At 33.4% G+C, this 20786-nt stretch overlaps 3 protein-coding genes across 3 annotated transcripts; all 3 read left to right on the top strand.

Annotated features, from left to right (window-relative positions):
• Positions 1-673: 673 nt before the first annotated feature.
• On the top strand, positions 674-6654 carry LOC114166722 (ABC transporter C family member 8-like). Its single transcript, XM_028051502.2, has 11 exons — positions 674-3005; positions 3115-3435; positions 3529-3615; positions 3693-4280; positions 4385-4549; positions 4641-4935; positions 5029-5243; positions 5345-5650; positions 5755-5818; positions 5909-6148; positions 6233-6654. The coding sequence occupies exons 1-11, from the start codon at positions 1014-1016 to the stop codon at positions 6337-6339; spliced, it is 4380 nt and encodes a 1459-aa protein (XP_027907303.1). The 5' UTR covers positions 674-1013; the 3' UTR covers positions 6340-6654.
• Positions 6655-10672: 4018 nt separating this feature from the next.
• Positions 10673-16618, top strand: LOC114166232 (ABC transporter C family member 8-like). The gene is made up of 11 exons (XM_028050938.2): positions 10673-12999; positions 13107-13427; positions 13520-13606; positions 13683-14270; positions 14381-14545; positions 14634-14928; positions 15036-15250; positions 15352-15657; positions 15762-15825; positions 15916-16155; positions 16240-16618. The coding sequence occupies exons 1-11, from the start codon at positions 11014-11016 to the stop codon at positions 16344-16346; spliced, it is 4374 nt and encodes a 1457-aa protein (XP_027906739.1). The 5' UTR covers positions 10673-11013; the 3' UTR covers positions 16347-16618.
• Positions 16619-17706: 1088 nt separating this feature from the next.
• On the top strand, positions 17707-20276 carry LOC114166278 (Fcf2 pre-rRNA processing protein). The gene is made up of 6 exons (XM_028050993.2): positions 17707-17861; positions 17942-18176; positions 18350-18410; positions 19638-19715; positions 19816-19931; positions 20041-20276. Exons 2-6 carry the CDS (start codon positions 17944-17946, stop codon positions 20150-20152), a joined length of 600 nt encoding a protein of 199 aa, XP_027906794.1. The 5' UTR covers positions 17707-17861; positions 17942-17943; the 3' UTR covers positions 20153-20276.
• The last annotated feature ends 510 nt before the right edge of the window (positions 20277-20786 follow it).

Raw genomic sequence — 20786 nt, forward strand, 5'->3', positions numbered from 1 at the left:
AAATACCCTCTGTAGGTAAACTGACAAAGCTTTTATCATTCTGTTGACTGACATATGATAAATAATAGAACAATTAGAAGATGATAGGCATGTGATGTTATTCGAATGGAATGAATAATGCAACTTGATTGTGTATTTTATATATATATATATATATATATATATATATATATATATATATATATATATATATATATATATATATATATATATATATAATTAATAAATCAAAAGAGAAATTCATCCAGCTTTCTTCAAAATATTTTTTATTTTAAATTTGTTTGATAATTAAAATTTATTGAAAATATTTATTTCTGTGTTTCTTACATCAAACTTAATAAATTATACAATCATTTTGAGGTTAACACTTCAAGTACATATTATATTATACAATTATATACCATACATTCTTCATTTCTCTTACTTCTCTGACATCATTCTTAGATGCAGATAATTAATCTAAGATTCATTTTCTATATTTTTTACATGTCATTTGTCTATTTGAATTGTTAAAAAAAAAAAACAAACTGAATCTCTATTCGTAAAATGATAGAATGATCTAAGGTTATTAAACTTTTCAAAATCAAAATCAACTCATTTCTAACATTTACAATTAACTGTGTATTGCAGGAAAATTTTGAATTATCCACCTTAAGAGAGATGAAGGACCCATAAAAATCCCAACCACTCAAATCCAATCACCAAAAATGGCTGCTTTTGAATGATGTCTGTGTTTTTCTATGGAAGAAAGGATATGGGTACAAAGTGGGGCACACGGAACCTTATTACTTTTCGCAGTAACATGTATCCAACATTTCTTTCTTTTTTCTGCACCATTAGCGTCCCACAACAACACTACTCGGTTCTTAATGAAGGAAACTGTGGAAGCTTCCTTTTCATGCAAATGATGTCTTTTGTCTAGTTCTTTCACTTTGTTGATTTTCATGAAGAAGAGCTTCTTCTTAAGTTTCCCAGCTACGAGTTCCTGCGTGTAAAAGTGTTATCAATCTTTGATGATGATGATGATGGCGATGGTGATCTTCAATGGATACGCTGATGATTTCTCATGGATTTGTCTGAAACATTTTAAGTTCACTTCTTTCTGTTCACAAACGACCACAATAGACGCTATAAATCTATTTTTCGTCGGTGTCTTCTACGCTTCTACTATAGTCAGTTTAATCAGAAGAAATTTTATAAATGGAAGTCATAGCAAAAGCAGGTTTTTCCTTATTGTTTCTATCTGTTGTGCTATCACTAGCATTGTGTTTTACGGTGTTGGTTTGTGGAATCTCATAGCCAAAACTGGGAACTCCATGGCTACATGCGTTGTAAGTGGATTTGTTTGGACTTCTTTTGCAGTTTCTTTGCTTCTTCAGACACACAAATGGATCAGATTTCTAAACTCTGTCTGGTGGGCATGTTCCTGTGCACTATTTTCAGCTCTTCAAATTGAAATTCTGTGTAGAAAGCATGCAATAGAAATTTTCGATGTCCTACTATGGCTCTTGCACATGCTTCTTCTATTCTGTGCCTTCCAAAACCTTGGTTACTTTGTTACCCAAAGTGAACCAAAAAGTTTATCTGAGCCACTTTTAGCTCAGGAAGTTGACACAGAAGAAACAGGACTAGGCCGTGCTTCCTTTCTGAGCAAGTTGACTTTCTCTTGGGTTAACTCCGTACTCAGTTTGGGTTACTCAAAGCCACTATCTCTTGAAGATATCCCTTCCCTTCTTTCTGAAGATAAAGCAGACTTGTCCCACCAAAACTTCATGCATGCATGCCAATCCCTTGCGAGGGAGAGAAGCAGCAAGGAAAACACCAAAAACTTGGTGTTTTGGTCCATTGTTAGAACTCACTTAAAAGATAACATATTAATAGCTTTTTACGCATTGTTCAGAACCATTGCTGTGACTGTTTCTCCTTTAATACTCTATGCTTTTGTCAACTTTTCAAACAGTAGGGATTCCGGGGATACAAATCTCAGAGAAGGTCTTACCATAGTGGGTTTTCTTATTCTCTCCAAAGTAGTTGAATCTGTGTCCCAGAGACATTGGTTTTTTAGTTCCAGAAGGTCAGGGTTGAAGATGAGATCAGCTCTGATGGTGGCAGTGTATGAAAAACAACTAAAACTTTCAAGCTCAGCAAGGACAAGACACTCAACAGGAGAAATTGTGAATTACATTGCTGTCGATGCGTATCGCATGGGAGAATTTTCATGGTGGTTTCATGTAACATGGGCATGTGTGCTGCAACTTCTTCTATCCATCAGTATCCTTTATGGAGTTGTGGGAGTAGGTGCTCTTCCTGGTTTAGTCCCTCTTCTTGTATGTGGACTTCTCAATGTACCATTTGCCAAGTTCCTACAGAAGTGCATGGCACAGTTCATGATTTCACAGGACGAGCGTCTTAGAGCAACTTCAGAAATCCTAAATAGCATGAAAATCATCAAGTTGCAGTCCTGGGAAGACAAATTCAAGAATTTGGTTGAGAACCTTCGTGCGAAAGAGTTCGTTTGGCTATCTAAGGCGCAGATGTTGAAAGCATATGGGTCAAATTTATATTGGATGTCTCCTACCATCGTTTCTGCTGTTGTTTTCCTCGGTTGTGTTGTTTTCAATAGTGCTCCATTGAATGCCGGGACCATATTTACAGTTCTTGCATCGTTGAAGAACTTGGGAGAACCTGTTCGAATGATTCCGGAGGCTCTATCTATTTTGATCCAAGTTAAGGTATCGTTTGATCGTCTCAATAGCTTTTTGTTTGATGAAGAACTAGACACCAGTGATGGTAACAGAAGCTATATAAACCGAAGTTCAACCAGTGCTGTAGAAATCCAAGCTGGCAACTTCATCTGGGACCATGAATCAGTGTCCCCAACATTGAGAGATCTGAATTTAGAAATCAAATGGGGACAGAAAGTTGCAGTTTGTGGGCCAGTTGGAGCTGGAAAATCTTCTCTTTTGTATGCAATACTAGGAGAGGTTCCCAAGATCTCAGGAACTGTGAGTTAAGCAAACAAGTTTAGTTTTATGTCATGTCATTTTCATGCAGATATTCTTTGTATCTAATACTCTTTTTTTCTCTATGAAACTTCTGAATGATGGAAAATAGGTTAATGTGTTCGGCAACATAGCATATGTTTCTCAAACTTCCTGGATACAAAGTGGGACGCTTCGAGATAATATACTCTTCGGCAAGCCAATGGAGAAAACAAGATATGAGAATGCCATTAAAGTTTGTGCTTTGGATAAGGATATCAATGATTTTAGCCATGGTGATCTTACAGAAATAGGTCAGCGAGGGATTAACATGAGTGGGGGACAAAAGCAAAGGATTCAACTTGCTCGTGCTGTCTACAATGATGCTGACATCTATCTCCTAGATGATCCTTTCAGTGCAGTTGATGCTCACACAGCAGCTATCCTTTTCAAAGTAAGAAGCTCTCACACTATTAGATTCTTAACTTTAATGGAACTGTTATTGCCACTTCAGTGAATCAAATCTCTTGTATTTACATGCTTACAGGACTGTGTAATGACGGCTCTAAGAGAGAAAACAGTCATTCTAGTGACACATCAAGTGGAGTTTCTATCAGAAGTTGATACAATCCTGGTAAAGTATATCATTTGGATGCCTACTACATTACATTCGTGCATAATTAACATGAGATGTTATGACTCAAATTCTAGGTAATGGAAGGTGGAAAAGTTACTCAATCAGGAAATTACGAGAACCTCTTGACAGCTGGGACTGCATTTGAACAACTTGTGAGTGCTCACAAGGAAGCAATTATAGAGTTGGATCAGAATAATGAGAACAGAACTCATAGAGAAGAGTCTCAAGGTGTTTATAAAAATCAAAGTGAGGGGGAGATTTCAACAGAGGGTCAACTTGGGATACAACTTACACAAGAAGAAGAAAAAGAGATTGGTGATGTTGGATTGAAGACATTCTGGGATTATATTTCATTTTCCAGATGTTCATTGATGCTGTTTGGGATATTGTTGGCACAACTTGCTTTTGTTGCTTTTCAGACTGGATCAACGGTTTGGCTTGCTTTAGCGATTGATATTCCAAAAATAACTAGTGCCACCTTGATTGGGGTGTACTCATTAATTTCCTTTGCTAGTGCTGGGTTTATATATATAAGGTCTCTCTTGACCTCTTACCTTGGATTAAAAGCTTCCAAAGCTTTCTTCACAAGTTTCAATACTGCTATCTTCAATGCTCCTATGTTGTTCTTTGACTCAACCCCCATAGGAAGGATTTTAACAAGAGTAAGATTTCATTTCCCAATGGAAAAAATTATAAATTATTTCTGTGTTTGATCATTACCATTTAACCGTACTCAAAATTTTGATCCACTTTTTCTTTCATGCAGGCTTCATCAGATTTAAGTATTTTGGACTTTGATATACCTTATTCGACCACCTTTGTAATATGTGTACCAAGTGAAATTTTGGCAACGATTGGTGTAATGGTTTTAGTAACATGGCCAGTTCTCATTGCTGCCATTCCCTCAATAGTTGCATCAAAATATGTTCAGGTTTAACCACTTTCAAATTTTTAGTTTTCTTTTTCTCGTCTCTGCTTAACTCACAAAGCTAAACTTTTCCAAATCTTCACCTCCCTGAAAGGAATATTATCAAGCCACGTCAAGGGAATTAATGAGGATCAATGGAACCACGAAAGCCCCTGTGATGAATTTTGCAGCTGAGACATCACATGGTGTGGTTACTGTAAGAGCATTCAATATGGTAGAAAGATTTTTTCAAAACTACTTAAAGCTTGTGGACACAGACGCAAAACTGTTTTTCCATTCTAATGTGACCACAGAATGGTTACTTTTGAGGATTGAAGCACTTCAAAATATGACAGTCATCGCTTCAGCTTTGCTACTTGTTCTATTTCCTCAGGGATACGTGTCCTCAGGTAATATTACTTCAGAGGTCAATTACCAAGATAAAGCTTTATGCAAGTTATTAACAAGCTCTTAACTTTTCAAAATGCTCTTGCATTGTGCAGGTCTTGTGGGGCTAGCTCTCTCTTACGCATTAACCTTGACATCATCAATCATATTTTGGACTCGATGGTATTGCAACTTATTAAACTATCTTATCTCTGTTGAGAGAATCAAGCAATTCATTCACTTACCATCAGAGCCTCCTGCTATTGTGAAGGACCACCAACCTCCCTCTTCATGGCCTTCCAAAGGCAGGATTGACCTTCAAGCCTTAGAGGTAAAGTTTCATCGTTCTCTTTCAATCTTTTTGCTTTGTTTTAATAAAGTTTCATCCTTATACCTTCTGTGTCTGATGAATATTTTTGTGTCTGGTCTCAGATTAGATACCGTCCTAATGCTCCATTAGTGCTTAAGGGTATCACTTGCACCTTTAGGGAAGGGAGTAGAGTGGGAGTTGTAGGAAGAACAGGAAGTGGAAAAAGTACACTGATAAGTGCTTTGTTTCGCTTAGTTGAGCCAGCAAGCGGTGATATTCTGATAGATGGGATGAACATATGCTCAATGGGGTTGAAAGATTTGAGAATGAAACTAAGCATCATCCCTCAAGAACCAACTCTTTTCAAAGGCAGCATCAGAACCAACTTGGACCCTTTAGGCCTGTACTCAGATGATGACATATGGAAGGTAAATGGACTACTTCTGCTGTTAAAAATTGTTTTTTTAACACCTTTATGTTCTCCTTGAGCTTATACTAACCACATGTTTGATCATATTTAATTTGTACATAGGCTTTAGAGAAATGTCAGCTGAAGGAAACTATCAGCCATAATCCAAATCTCTTGGATTCTAAGGGTGAGTAAACTTCACACACTTACAGTGATTCAGAAATTAAGATTTTGGAAGAAATTAGGCATTGAAGTCTGATTGAGAATGGTTGTACAGTGAGTGATGAAGGTGGAAATTGGAGTTTGGGACAACGACAACTGTTTTGTCTTGGGAGAGTACTGCTTAAGAGGAACAGAATTCTTGTTCTGGATGAAGCTACTGCCTCCATTGACTCTGCCACGGATGCAATTCTTCAAAGAATTATCAGACAAGAGTTTGAAGAATGCACAGTTATTACAGTGGCTCACAGGGTTCCAACTGTTATAGACAGTGACATGGTTATGGTCCTCTCCTATGGTATGTTCCTTCATTCTTTTTTCCTCCTTTTTCTATACACTGCTTACACTGTTAGTTATCTAACATATTTTTGGTGTTACTTAGGGAAAATGGTGGAATATGATGAACCTTCAAGACTAATGGACACCAACTCTTCATTCTCTAAGCTGGTAGCAGAATATTGGGCCAGTTGCAGCAAGAACTCCTCCTAAAATTTTAGTTTGCAGCAACATTGAATAGTGAGACTAAGGAAAAGGGAGAACAGATTAATGGAATGAGAATGAAATGATTGAAATTTTAGAAGGCTGTGGAAACTTTTATTCAGTGGTTCTTCCTACACTTTGTGTATCTGTTTGGAAGGGTGTGTGGATGCTTTCATCATTTTTCTTGGAATGATTTTGAATTTATATCAGCAAAATAAACAATACAGAAATTTACTCATAAGAAAAGTGGAACACAATCTGAGACATATACTGCATTGTAGAATCTATTCACTGAACAAGTAGCAATGACTTCCAAATCCATTATTTGGCAGAGTTTATTTAGTTTCAAGTTTCCTGCACTCAGGAAAAAGTAAACCATTTATTCATAATATTCCAACAATTAAGAAGGTAATTTTCAAGACATATTCAAAAATGAAGTTGGAATATAACCAGATAAATAAATTAGAGAAAAATATAATTTAATTTAGAAGGTATGATAAAGAGGGGTTCGAATGATATGGATAAGATAGGACATCATTTATGCTAAAGCTAAAACTAACGGTTCAAGTAAATTATATTGGAATATAAATTTTATGTTTAAAGTTTATTAAATATGACTATTAATTTTTTTAAGATTTGATTATATTGTATTTACAAGATATTTTTTTAATTTGTTTAAATTGGAATATTTTAATAATAAAAAGTTAAGGTCAAAGAAAATACAGAATTTTAAACAAAACTTTAAGTTAAAATTTCAAAATGTAAAATATTTTATTTAGAAGTATATAAAATTAAATTTTCCTTAAAACAAATAGAGGGATCGAAATCCTTAATATTATTTCTAATGTTTTTAAATTGAATCTAATATTTATTTTAAAATATATTTCGATGTCTTCCCAACCGAAACTCTTTTGATCCCATTATATATTAATTAAAAAATTTAATTTCATTAATTTTATTTGAATTTTCTAATAGTTAAATTAATTTAAGTAATTATAATATATATTTATTAAAAAATTAATATTAATATATAAATAGTTTTAAAAAATTATCTCTTGGTTTTTTACAAATTTAAAATTATTAGTAAGTTTTTTAAAAATTAATATACTACTAATAATAATTTAAAAAATACATGAATATTATTAAAAATTCAAGATGTCTTTGATTATATTAATTATGAATAAAATTCAAATAAAAATAACCTAATGAAAACTATTATATTAATATTGTATTTATTCTTTTTACAAATGAAATATCTCTAACTATTTTAAATTGAATCCAATCTTAAAATATTTTTGGAAGTTTTCTCTATCGAAAAGTTACTACAAATTTATCTTGGAAAATGATTTTTTGACTACTAAATTTTGACAACTTTCTTTTATAACCTTAGGTGACATATTTTAAATAATTTTTCATTTTCTCATTCTTAATATTTCAAAATCACTTAAGAGATGACATCTCATATTATAAGAGAAAATTGTCAAAATTTAGTAGTCAAAATATCACTACAAATTTATCTTACACTCTCTGTATCCACTTTCTTTACATCCAAGTGCAAGGAACTTATCACCATCTTCCTTTGACTCATTTGGTTGCTTACAACTCTTGTCTCAAATTTTACACACTCATCTAAAGGTTTAGGTTTAACTTTTACGTACAAATATTATGTAAGTTAATGCATTTCTTTATGAAATTTAAAGAAACAATTCAAAAGAAAAATAAGTTTAACAAAAAAATAAAAAATAATAAACATTGACCAATAACGGTATTATCATTTGTCATTAATTTTTGCAAGGCACAAAAGCTAAGACTATTTTTATAATTTATATTAATATACACCATTACTTTTGATTATTACCAAATTATTTTACATAAACTCGGTACTAAAGAAAGTTTCAAAATGACTTATTTATGAGATTTTCAATAAAGTATTCATTTTAATTTTCTTTTAAATATTTATTTTGAAAGTGCGTATATTTAAATTAAGGGTTAAATATGTTTTTGGTCCCTTAACTTTCAGTGAATTTTGGAATTAGTCCATTTCGAAACTTTGGACCAATTTAGTCCTTCATCTTTTGAAATACGTGAATTTAGTCATTTTAATCAAATTTTGTTAAGTTTATTTGACATTTCAAGCACGTTTCATAATAGTATTTGACTTAACATTAAAACAAAAATGTGTCAAAAAGTATAAACAACTCAAATACAATCCTGAAATGTGTATAAAACATCAAATAAACCTAACAAAATTTAATTAAAAGAACTAAATCCACGTATTTCGAAAGATGAAGGACTAAATTGGTCCAAAGTTTCAAAATGGACTAATTCCAAAATTTACTGAAAGTTAAGGGACCAAAAACATATTTAACCCTTAAATTAAACAATACCCTTGTATTTACTGTCAAAATGAAATTATCCAAATAAATAATGTCTTTGTAGTCTGCGTGAGTAAACTATAATTTATCATTATTTGACTAAGTAAAAGGATTTTTTTCATAAGCATTATTATATCTTTTTAGATAGAGATATTATGAAACCAGTGCCCCAGTAGCTGAATGACACAATTCAGCACATTTTTCAACCATTGTTTTTTCAGAGATACTTTTCCAACTTTTAAATCTTAATACTTTCCTTCACATGGGATTTTGCATGATGATAAAATAAACTTTAAAATTTTGTAAGATTGCGTTTGGAATATTACTTCAATCATTGAAAAAAACAATTCTTTACATAAATTGACAATGAATTATAAAATTATAAAGATATAAAATTATAAAGTTATAATATTATAAATTTATAAATTTATATATCATGTAACAACTTAGATTAGTAGAATCGTTTTTTAATTAAAACATCTTATAATTGTTATTAAGCAAAATAACTAACTACATAAGATTTATGTATGACATCAATATAGCAAAGTTTTTCAAAAACATAAAGTCAATTAAAGAAAGAAGAATTGTGCAAATTACAAATATATATATATATATATATATATATATATATATATATATATATATATATATATATATATATATAAAAGTAGCTTTTACTACCTATGCAATTCTTAAGATGTCTCATTATTGATGACTATGACTCTGACCTACACTATTCCTTACTCATGTGTAAATACATGATCATAGCATATATATTATAAGCAATCGTTAACAAAGAATTCATTTACCACACACAAAATATTTAAACCAATTATAATCTCTCTCTCCGAAGAAATTGTGTGTTGACTCGAACTCAGATTTTGCATTTGTCATGTGAATACTAATATATTTTGATATAAAATATTTGAACTCTACTCAGTTCATAAATAAAATCTTAAGTCCATTCCATATAATAGGATTAACTCATTATGACAAGTATAAAAAATTATCTTTTAAATTAATTTTTGTCATAGAAAGAAATATTATGTTTATTATTGTGTATTACTCAATGATATATAAACCACTTATATACATTAGTCTAGTACTTAATTCTAGAAAAAATAAAAGCAATATCTTCTATAATTAAGCTAAGAAAATATCATAATATATCTATTATGCTATCGTAATATTACGCTAACATATACATTTAAATTAAACAACACTATTGTATTTATTGTCAATGTAACATTATCTAAATAATATGTTTTAATCTCCCTTCGGAAACTACAATTTAGCATCATTTGACTGAGAAAGTAAAAGTTTTTTTCCCATAACCATTATCTTGTATAATTATTCTGTTATATATAGAGACAGAGAGAAAGATTGTAAAACCAATGCAGACATAGTTGAATGAGACAATGCAGCACATTCACAAGGGATTGCACGATGATAAAAATAATTTTAAAATTTTGTAAGTTTGCTTTTGGAATTTTTATTTGAAAAAATCTTCCATAGATAAATTGCAAAGCTATTATCATTTTAAGAATTGCTCAGTTGCATATGATAAATAATAGAATAATTAAAACATGACAGGTATGTGATGTAGCTGCCTTAAATGCTGTTAGGAGACTTAGACTCTAATTTAAATTCCTAACAATTTATCTGGAAGTCTTGTGATATAAGACCAATGAGATTTAAGTTTAACCACATAAGATATTGACATTATTTTCAACTCAAAACTTTAAGACAATGGATTTATGCTCTACTTTCTCATTTCTAATCAATGTGGGACTTAGACTCACACTTGGATTCCTAACAAATGTAATGAATACTACATAAAGAGCTGTCATATTATGTTTTTGATTTTGATTTCTACTCCAATTGATAACGTATTTTATATATATAAATAAATGATCCACCTTAAGAGCGATGAGGGATCCACCAAAAACGTGAAAATCTCTACCACTCAAATCCAATCTCCAAAAGTGGCTGATTTTTGAAGTGCAATATTCTACTACAAAGTGAATGATGTATGTGTTTTTCTATGGAAGGGTGTTTACAAAGTGAGGCAATGCATACTACGTCAATTATTGCTTTTGGCAGTAACGTGTATCCAACATTTCTTTCTTTTGTGCACCATTAATGTCACACAACAACACTACTCAGTTCTTTAACGAACGAACTTGTGGAAGCTTCCTTTTCATGCAGATGATGTCTTTTGTCTAGTTCTTTCAGTTTGTTGATTTTCATGAAGAAAAGCTTCTTCTAAGTTTCCCAACTGCGAGTTGCTGCTTGTGATCAATCTTTGATGATGATGATAATGATGATCTTCAATGGATACGCTGATGATTTCTCATGGATTTGTCTGAAACATTTTAAGTTCACTTCTTTCTGTTCACAAACGACCACAATAGACGCTATAAATCTATTTTTCGTCTGTGTCTTCTACGCTTCTACTATTGTCAGTTTAATCAGAAGAAATTTTATAAATGGAAGTCGTAGCAAAAGCAGGTTTTTCCTTATTGTTTCTATCTGTTGTGCTATCACTAGCATTGTGTTTTACGGTATTGGCTTGTGGAATCTCATAGCCAAAACTGGGAACTCCATGGCTACATGCGTTGTACGAGGATTTGTTTGGACTTCTTTGGCAGTTTCTTTGCTTCTTCAGACACACGAATGGATCAAAGTTCTAAACACTATCTGGTGGGCAAGTTCCGGTGCACTATTTTCAACTATTCAAATTGAAATTCTATTTAGAAAGCATGCAATCGAAATTTTCGATGTCCTACTATGGCTCTTACACACGCTTCTTCTATTCTGTGCCTTCCAAAACCTTGGTTACTTTGTCACCCAAAGGGAACCAAAAAGTTTATCTGAGCCACTTTTAGCACAGGAAGTTGAGACAGAAGAAACAGGACTAGGTCGTGCTTCCTTTCTGAGCAAGTTGACTTTCTCTTGGGTTAACTCCGTACTCAGTTTGGGTTACTCAAAACCACTATCTCTTGAAGATATCCCTTCCCTTCTTTCTGAAGATAAAGCAGACTTGTCCCACCAAAACTTCATGCATGCATGCAAATCCCTTGCAAGGGAGAGAAGCAACGAGAACAACAACAAGAACTTGGTGTTTTGGTCCATTGTAAGAACTCACTCAAAAGAGAACATATTAATAGCTGTTTACGCATTGCTCAGAACCATTGCTGTGAGTGTTTCCCCTTTAATACTCTATGCTTTTGTCAACTTTTCATATAGTAGGGATTCCGGGGATACAGATCTCAAAGAAGGTCTTATCATAGTGGGTTTTCTTATTCTCTCCAAAGTAGTTGAATCTGTGTCCCAGAGACATTGGTTTTTTAGTTCCAGGAGGTCAGGGTTGAAGATGAGATCGGCTCTGATGGTGGCAGTGTATGAAAAACAACTAAAACTTTCAAGCTCAGCAAGAACAAGACACTCAACAGGAGAAATTGTGAATTACATAGCTGTTGACGCGTATCGCATGGGAGAATGTCCATGGTGGTTTCATCTAACATGGGCATGTACGTTGCAAATTCTTCTATCTATCAGTATCCTTTATGGAGTTGTGGGAGTAGGTGCTCTTCCTGGTTTAGTCCCCCTTCTTATATGTGGACTTATCAATGTACCATTTGCCAAGTTCCTACAGAAGTGCATGGCACAGTTCATGATTTCACAGGACGAGCGTCTTAGAGCAACTTCAGAAATCCTTAATAGCATGAAAATCATCAAGTTACAGTCCTGGGAAGACAAATTCAAGAATTTGGTTGAGAACCTTCGTGCGAAAGAGTTCGTTTGGCTATCTAAGTCACAGTTGTTGAAAGCTTATGGGTCATTTTTATATTGGGTGTCTCCTACCATCGTTTCTGCTGTTGTTTTCCTCGGTTGTGCTGTTTTCAATAGTGCTCCATTGAATGCTGGGACCATTTTTACTGTTCTTGCAACGTTGAGGAACTTGGGAGAACCTGTTCGAATGATTCCGGAGGCTCTATCTGTTATGATCCAAGTTAAGGTATCTTTTGATCGTCTCAATACCTTTTTGTTCGACGAAGAACTAGACACCAGTGATGGTAACAGAAGCTATATAAACCGAAGTTCAACTAATGCGGTAGAAATCCAAGATGGCAACTTCATCTGGGACCATGAATCAGTGTCCCCAACATTGAGAGATCTGAATTTAGAAATCAAATGGGGACAGAAAGTTGCAGTTTGTGGGCCAGTTGGAGCTGGAAAATCATCTCTTTTGTATGCAATACTAGGAGAGATTCCCAAGATCTCAGGAACTGTGAGTTAAGCAAACACGTTTAGCTTTATGTCATGTAATTTTCATGCAGATATTCTTTGTATCTAATACTCTTTCTCTCTATGAAACTTCTGAATGATGGAAAATAGGTTAATGTGTTCGGCAACATAGCATATGTTTCTCAAACTTCTTGGATACAAAGTGGGACGCTTCGAGATAATATACTCTTCGGCAAGCCGATGGAGAAAACAAGATATGAGAGTGCAATTAAAGTTTGTGCTTTGGATAAGGATATCAATGATTTTAGCCATGGCGATCTTACAGAAATAGGTCAGCGAGGGATTAACATGAGTGGAGGACAAAAGCAAAGGATTCAACTAGCTCGTGCTGTCTACAATGATGCTGACATTTATCTCCTCGATGACCCTTTCAGTGCAGTTGATGCTCACACTGCTGCTATCCTTTTCAAAGTAAGAAGCTCTCACACTATTGATTCTTAACTTTAATGGAACTGTTATTGCCACTTCAGTGAATCAAATCTCTTGTATTTACATGCTTACAGGACTGTGTAATGACGGCTCTAAGAGAGAAAACAGTCATTCTAGTGACACATCAAGTGGAGTTTCTATCAGAAGTTGATACAATCCTGGTAAAGTATCTCATTTGGATGCCTACTACATTACATTCGTGCATAATTAACATGAGATGTTATGACTAATTTCTAGGTAATGGAAGGTGGAAAAGTTACTCAATCAGGAAATTATGGGAATCTCTTGACAGCTGGGACTGCCTTTGAACAACTTGTGAGTGCTCATAAGGAAGCAATTATAGAGTTGGATCAGAATAATGAGAACAGAACTCATAGAGAAGAGTCTCAAGGTGTTTATAAAAATCAAAGTGAGGGGGAGATTTCAACAGAGGGTCAACTTGGGATACAACTTACACAAGAAGAAGAAAAAGAGATTGGTCATGTTGGCTTGAAGACATTCTGGGATTATATTTCATTTTCCAGATGTTCATTTATGCTGTTTGGGATAATGTTGGCACAACTTGCTTTTGTTGCTTTGCAGGCTGCATCAACACTTTGGCTTGCTTTAGCCACTGATATTCCAAATATAACTAGTGCCATCTTGATCGGGGTCTACTCATTTATTTCGTTTGCTAGTGCTGGGTTTGTATATATGAGGTCACTCTTGACCTCTTACCTTGCATTAAAAGCTTCCAAAGTTTTCTTCACAAGTTTCAATACTGCTATCTTCAATGCTCCTATGTTGTTCTTTGACTCAACCCCCATAGGAAGGATTTTAACGAGAGTAAGATTTCATTTCCAATGGGAAAAAAAAAACTCCAAATAGTTTGCCGGTGTTTCATCATTACCATTTATTCATATTCAAAATTTTGATCCACTTTTTCTTTCTTGCAGGCTTCATCAGATTTAAGTACTTTGGATTTTGATATACCTTATTCGACCACATTTGTAACATGTGTACCCATTGAAATTTTGGTGATGATTGGTGTAATGGTTTTAGTAACATGGCCAGTTCTCATTGCTGCCATTCCTGCAACAGTTGCATCAAAATATGTTCAGGTTTTACCACTTTCAAATGTTTTTAGTTGTCTATTTCTCGTCCCTGCTTAACTCACAAAGCTAATTTTTTCCGAATCTTCCATAAAAGGAATATTATCAAGCCTCGTCAGGGGAATTAATGAGGATCAATGGAACCACGAAAGCTCCTGTGATGAATTTTGCAGCTGAAACATCACTTGGTGTTGTTACTGTGAGAGCATTCAATATGGTAGAAAGATTTTTTAAAAACTACTTAAAGCTTGTGGACACAGACGCAACACTGTTTTTTCATTCTAATGTAGCAATGGAATGGTTAGTTTTAAGGATTGAAGCACTTCAAAATTTGACAGTGATCACTTCAGCTTTGCTACTTGTTCTATTTCCTCAGGGCTACGTGTCCTCGGGTAATATACTAATATTACATCAGAGGTCAATTAGCAAGATAAGACTTTGTGCATGTCAATGTCATTAACAAGCTTTTAACTGTTCAATATTCTCTTGGATTGTGCAGGTCTTGTGGGGCTATCTCTCTCTTATGGTTTAACCTTGACAGGATCCTTCATATTTTGGACTCGATGGTATTGCAACTTACTAAACTATCTTATCTCTGTTGAACGAATCAAGCAATTCATTGACCTACCATCAGAACCTCCTGCTATTGTGAAGGACCACCAACCTCCCTCTTCATGGCCTTTCAAAGGCAGGATTGACCTTCAAGCCTTAGAAGTAAAGTTCATCCTTGTCTTTCAATATTTTTGCTTTGTTTTAATAAACTTTCATCCTTAAACCTTCTGTGTCTGATGGCTATTTTCCTTCTCTGGTCTCAGATTAGATACCGTCCTAATGCTCCATTAGTGCTTAAGGGTATCACTTGCAGCTTTAGAGAGGGGAGTAGAGTGGGAGTTGTAGGAAGAACAGGAAGTGGAAAAAGTACACTGATAAGTGCTTTGTTTCGCTTAGTTGAGCCAGCAAGCGGTGATATTCTGATAGATGGGATGAACATATGCTCAATGGGGTTGAAGGATTTGAGAATGAAACTAAGCATCATCCCTCAAGAACCAACTCTTTTCAAAGGCAGCATCAGAACCAACTTGGACCCTTTAGGCCTGTACTCAGATGATGACATATGGAAGGTAAATGGACTACTTCTGCTGTTAAAAATTGTTTTTTTAACACCTTTATGTTCTCCTTGAGCTTATACTAACCACATGTTTGATCATATTTAATTTGTACATAGGCTTTAGAGAAATGTCAGCTGAAGGAAACTATCAGCCATAATCCAAATCTCTTGGATTCTAAGGGTGAGTAAACTTCACACACTTACAGTGATTCAGAAATTAAGATTTTGGAAGAAATTAGGCATTGAAGTCTGATTGAGAATGGTTGTACAGTGAGTGATGAAGGTGGAAATTGGAGTTTGGGACAACGACAACTGTTTTGTCTTGGGAGAGTACTGCTTAAGAGGAACAGAATTCTTGTTCTGGATGAAGCTACTGCCTCCATTGACTCTGCCACGGATGCAATTCTTCAAAGAATTATCAGACAAGAGTTTGAAGAATGCACAGTTATTACAGTGGCTCACAGGGTTCCAACTGTTATAGACAGTGACATGGTTATGGTCCTCTCCTATGGTATGTTCCTTCATTCTTTTTTCCTCCTTTTTCTATACACTGCTTACACTGTTAGTTATCTAACATATTTTTGGTGTTACTTAGGGAAAATGGTGGAATATGATGAACCTTCAAGACTAATGGACACCAACTCTTCATTCTCTAAGCTGGTAGCAGAATATTGGGCCAGTTGCAGCAAGAATTCCTCCTAAAATTTTAGTTTGCAGCAACATTGAATAGTGAGACTAAGGAAAAGGGAGAACAGATTAATGGAATGAGAATGAAATGATTGAAATTTTAGAAGGCTGTGGAAACTTTTATTCAGTGGTTCTTCCTACACTTTGTTTATCTGTTGCTTGGAACAATGTTGAATTTATCAGCAAAATAAACTCATTCACGACACAATCTAAAGCTAAAATCTGCGAGACAGATACTGGATTGTAGAAACTATTCACTGAACTAGTAGCAATGGCTTCCAAATCAATTCTTTGTCAAAGTTGATTTAGTTTCAAGTTTCTTGCACTGAGGAAAAAGTAAAGCATTTATTTATAATATTTCAACAATTAAGAAAGTAATTTCAAGGCATATTCAAAAATGAAGTTCGAAATACAAATCATATGTTTAAAGTTTATTAGATGAGACTATTGAGATGTTTTTCATGATTTTAGTATATTGTATTTACAGCATGTTTATAACCACTAAGATATAATAATAGATAAATTCGAATTATGATTTTTAGCAATGAGATTGTGTAGATTATAAAACAAAGTTAAGATTATAAGTATGATAATAATCATATAAAAAAAATTTACAACATATTTTTTATTTGAAAATTTTAACTAAAAATAAATCAAACCAATTTATAATAAAATGAAAAGTATTTATTTAAATTGGTTGAAATTTTTTGCTAAATTAAAACTACACAAAATATTCAATTAATTTGGTTTGGTTGAAATTTATATTAACTTAAAAATTGAAAAAAAAAATACATATTCTCCTTACACTTCCATTTTCTTGCACCGTAATTTAAAAACGTAATTTAAAAAGAATTCAGTTTTTCCTTTTCGGGGAAATCCAAAAATAAAAAATAACTTTCGGATAGTGTAATAAGAAAATAAAAAATACTTTTGTATCATATAATTCAAAAGTAAAAAATGATTTCTGTACGATTTAAAAACTATTTTTCTTCAAAATAGGACTTTTATTTTAAATTGTAAAGTTCGAAAGTAAAACTAACGTAGATAGCATAATTGGAATGTTAAAGACGGTTTCCAAATTATGTAACTCATTAGTATTTTTTAGTAAAAAAGTAATTTTAGAATTGCATAATAAAAATTCATTTTTTTTCTTTTAAGTTATATAATTTGAAATTCATTTTTTTTTAATTTTTGGATTACGAAGTCAATTTCAACTTTTCAGTATTGCACAATTCAAAAAGGACAGGACGAGAAGTTTTTAATATAGGGTGCAGAAAGAAACATATGGAGGTGCAGGAGTTAAGAAAATATTTATGTTTTTGAGCCCAGCCCAACCAAAGGTAAGTCCGGCCCATCCACTCTTAAACTACTCATTCTTCTTCAACTCTCAGTCACGAAACCGTGACAATCGAAAGAGAGAGAGCCGCCGCACGCCCTCCGCCACAGCCTCCTCCGTAACGCGACGAGCTCCTCCGCGCCGCAAAAGCCTCCGAGACGAGGGTCCTCCTCCGCCCGGCGACAGCATCCAAGGTATATAATATTTTCTTTAGGGTTCTGTAACTAATTAGGTATAATGTTTGGGATCTCATTGTGCAATTCGCTTAATCTAGGAATGCCGGAGAGAAAACCAGTTGTCGGGTTATCATGGCAGCCACAGTTTTCTATTCCATCATCATCAAAAGGCACTGATGGGTCTCATGCCAAACCTCAAACGGAACCATCAAACAACGCTCTTTGGAAATCCAGTTCAGAGCTGGTTGATGGCCTTTTTGTCCCTCCGAACAATCCCAAAAAATTGAACAAGTTACTCAAAAAGCAAGCTAAAGATACCGCTGGGAATAATTGGTATGCATCACTTTGCTGAAGTTTATTCTTTGGAGATTTGTCTTTTCAGTTTTAAACACCCTAGCTTAATGTTGTTGTAGTAATCTTGTTTTTTAAGTGTAACAAAATAGTAATTGGTTTCTTCTTTAGTTGGAGTGTGAAAGAGAATGATCATGTTGTTGAATCTATGTCAGGTTCAATATGCCGGCCCAAACCATCACCCCTGAGCTACAAAAAGATTTGAAATTGTTGAAGGTGCATCTTTACATTTTTATTACGTTTATTTCTATAGTGCTGTTTCCTATATGATCATATGTGATGCATTGTAAAATTAGCTTGGATTGAGCTAATAATGATATACACTAGTAATGATTAATATATATGGTAATTCATGTGATATTATTCAAAATAATGAAGTTGCTTCTACATAATGATGTTCATAGTTATCATTCTAATTTCTTTCATAATTGGAAGCAGAAGCCGTTAAATAAAGGACTCTTCTTCTTCATGTGATTTGGTATTAGAAGTACAAGTCGGATTTAGCTTTTTTACTACCATTTGTGATTGTATTTATGGGCAACTACCATACCAAACAGTTATGAACTAACAATAGCTGAATAACTAACTTAGGACATCCTTGTTTTATTTATATATACATATGATATTGTGCAATGAAAACTTTGGGTCCTCTTTTGTTGGACTTTTACTTTACAAAATCCTTTGTCATGGTGGGATTCTAAGTTACTTGCTTGCAACTATTGTATGTTTCTATGATTTGTATTGTTTGCTGCTTGCTTTGGACCTTTACCCAATTAAAACCATGAAATCATTGCTGATAGGCCAAATCCCTATGGGCATGTTAAGGGAGATGGCCTCAAAGCCATTCAAGGTTTGTGTCAGAAAAAAAAAATAAGGGAGTTGATATATTTGTATTGCAGCATAGCCATTAATAAATTATAAATTATGTATGAGTCGGTTATTTTTTACATGCAGCAGTTACTATCAATAGGTGGCTTGGTATTACACAGCATATGTTGTTTAGGAAAAAGGAGACTGCTATTAGCAGAAACCCTGTGTCTGAGTGTGTACTCAGTTATGTTCTCAAACCAGATTAATTAGTCATAAAAGTTCCAGTGTTCCGTGTACACAATTCTTGAGTCTAACAAACTCCTCATCTGTAGTCATCTCATATTATGGTGTTACCTTAGAACTCTTGTGGAAACTTCCTTGATATGGTGAGATATGATGCAGTAATGTAAAATTATTGTATATTATTGTATAACATATCAAGTTCTCACCCTATGCATGTGCAATTTCGAGGAATGACAAATGTTTAGTGATATTAAAAGCATATTGAAAAAATCAGTCAGACACGGATTTTTATGTATCTCTCAATTTGTTGTGTTGAGCTGTTTAGTTTTATTTTGTGAACAGTTCTTATCCTTAGACTTTAATAATAAACATGTATGTTGGTGGTTACAGTTGAGGTCTGCCCTTGATCCAAAGCGTCATTACAAGAAAGGGGATTCCAAATCAAAGACACTTCCCAAATATTTCCAGGCAAGCAAGTTTTTTGATTTAGACAGATTACAAAAACATAAGTACTTTCATGAATTTCTATTGGAAATCTTGTAGACAATTTGTTATTTTGAATGATCAGGTTGGTACAGTTGTAGATTCTCCACTGGACTTCTTCTCAGGAAGATTAACAAAGAAGGAAAGAAAAGCAACACTTGCAGATGAGCTGCTTTCTGATCAAAACCTTGCCGCCTATAGGTGAGACTGGCCTTGAATTGTGTATTTGTCTGATTGAAGAGTTTTTGTGCATGTTGCAATGCTCTTTTGGTTACTTTACTTACTGGTTTCATTAAATAATTTTTATTAGGAAACGGAAGGTTCGAGAGATTCAAGAACAAAATCGACCAGGTGGGAATGAAAAGTGGAAGATTAAAGGTAGTAATTCCCGGAAGCGGGCTAAGGAAAGGAGAATTTACTGAATTATTCATCCATTTGAGCCTTATGATAGACAGATTTTTGTAATAGAAAAATTTCTCAAATTTCTCAAATTATACCTTCATCACAATGTGAATTTCAAAACTTTATTTCAATTTTTTTCTTTAATTGGTGGGTCTTTACCTCATAAATAATTCTTTAAATAATTTTTAATTCTTTAAATAATTTTTATAAGAATCACATGTTTAACAAATTATAAACTTCTCTGTTGTAAAAAAATGCAAATAATATATTAACACGTGAGACAACAAATTATTGGGTTAAATATGTTGATTTGTTCCACAATTATAATATTTTTTCAGCCTTTATCATTTTTTAGGTTCGTTGGGGTTATTGTTGGTTGTAATTTCCAGCCGGTATGGGTCTTTTCCTTTTTTATGGAATTGGGGTCTCTTTATTAGTTTTTATTTGTGGTGGATTATTTTGTGGGATGGATTATTTTGTGGGATATAGGGTGAATAGTGGTCTTTCCATCTTAGATGAGGAAAATGTTTTTAAATTTGAAATCTTTTAAATTAGCAGAATTTAATATCATGTTATTTAACATATCAAAATTTAAATTTGAAATATTGAGAAATAAATAATGATAAATTTTATTTTGGTATTTAAATTTTATAA

This window comes from Vigna unguiculata, chromosome 10, assembly GCF_037176805.1.
Source record: "Vigna unguiculata cultivar grain cowpea cultivar isolate G323 ecotype 2 chromosome 10, ASM3717680v1, whole genome shotgun sequence".
NCBI classification, from domain to species: domain Eukaryota; kingdom Viridiplantae; phylum Streptophyta; class Magnoliopsida; order Fabales; family Fabaceae; genus Vigna; species Vigna unguiculata.

Coding starts and splice junctions, on each gene's coding strand:
- LOC114166722 (XM_028051502.2), top strand. CDS start 1,014: ATGATGATGATGATGGCGATGGTGATCTTCAATGGATACGCTGATGAT. Junction 3,006..3,114: donor TTCCCAAGATCTCAGGAACT/GTGAGTTAAGCA, acceptor GATGGAAAATAG/GTTAATGTGTTCGGCAACAT. Junction 3,616..3,692: donor CAGAAGTTGATACAATCCTG/GTAAAGTATATC, acceptor CTCAAATTCTAG/GTAATGGAAGGTGGAAAAGT.
- LOC114166232 (XM_028050938.2), top strand. CDS start 11,014: ATGATGATGATAATGATGATCTTCAATGGATACGCTGATGATTTCTCA. Junction 13,000..13,106: donor TTCCCAAGATCTCAGGAACT/GTGAGTTAAGCA, acceptor GATGGAAAATAG/GTTAATGTGTTCGGCAACAT. Junction 13,428..13,519: donor CTGCTGCTATCCTTTTCAAA/GTAAGAAGCTCT, acceptor ACATGCTTACAG/GACTGTGTAATGACGGCTCT.
- LOC114166278 (XM_028050993.2), top strand. CDS start 17,944: ATGCCGGAGAGAAAACCAGTTGTCGGGTTATCATGGCAGCCACAGTTT. Junction 18,177..18,349: donor GATACCGCTGGGAATAATTG/GTATGCATCACT, acceptor AATCTATGTCAG/GTTCAATATGCCGGCCCAAA. Junction 19,932..20,040: donor CAAAACCTTGCCGCCTATAG/GTGAGACTGGCC, acceptor AATTTTTATTAG/GAAACGGAAGGTTCGAGAGA.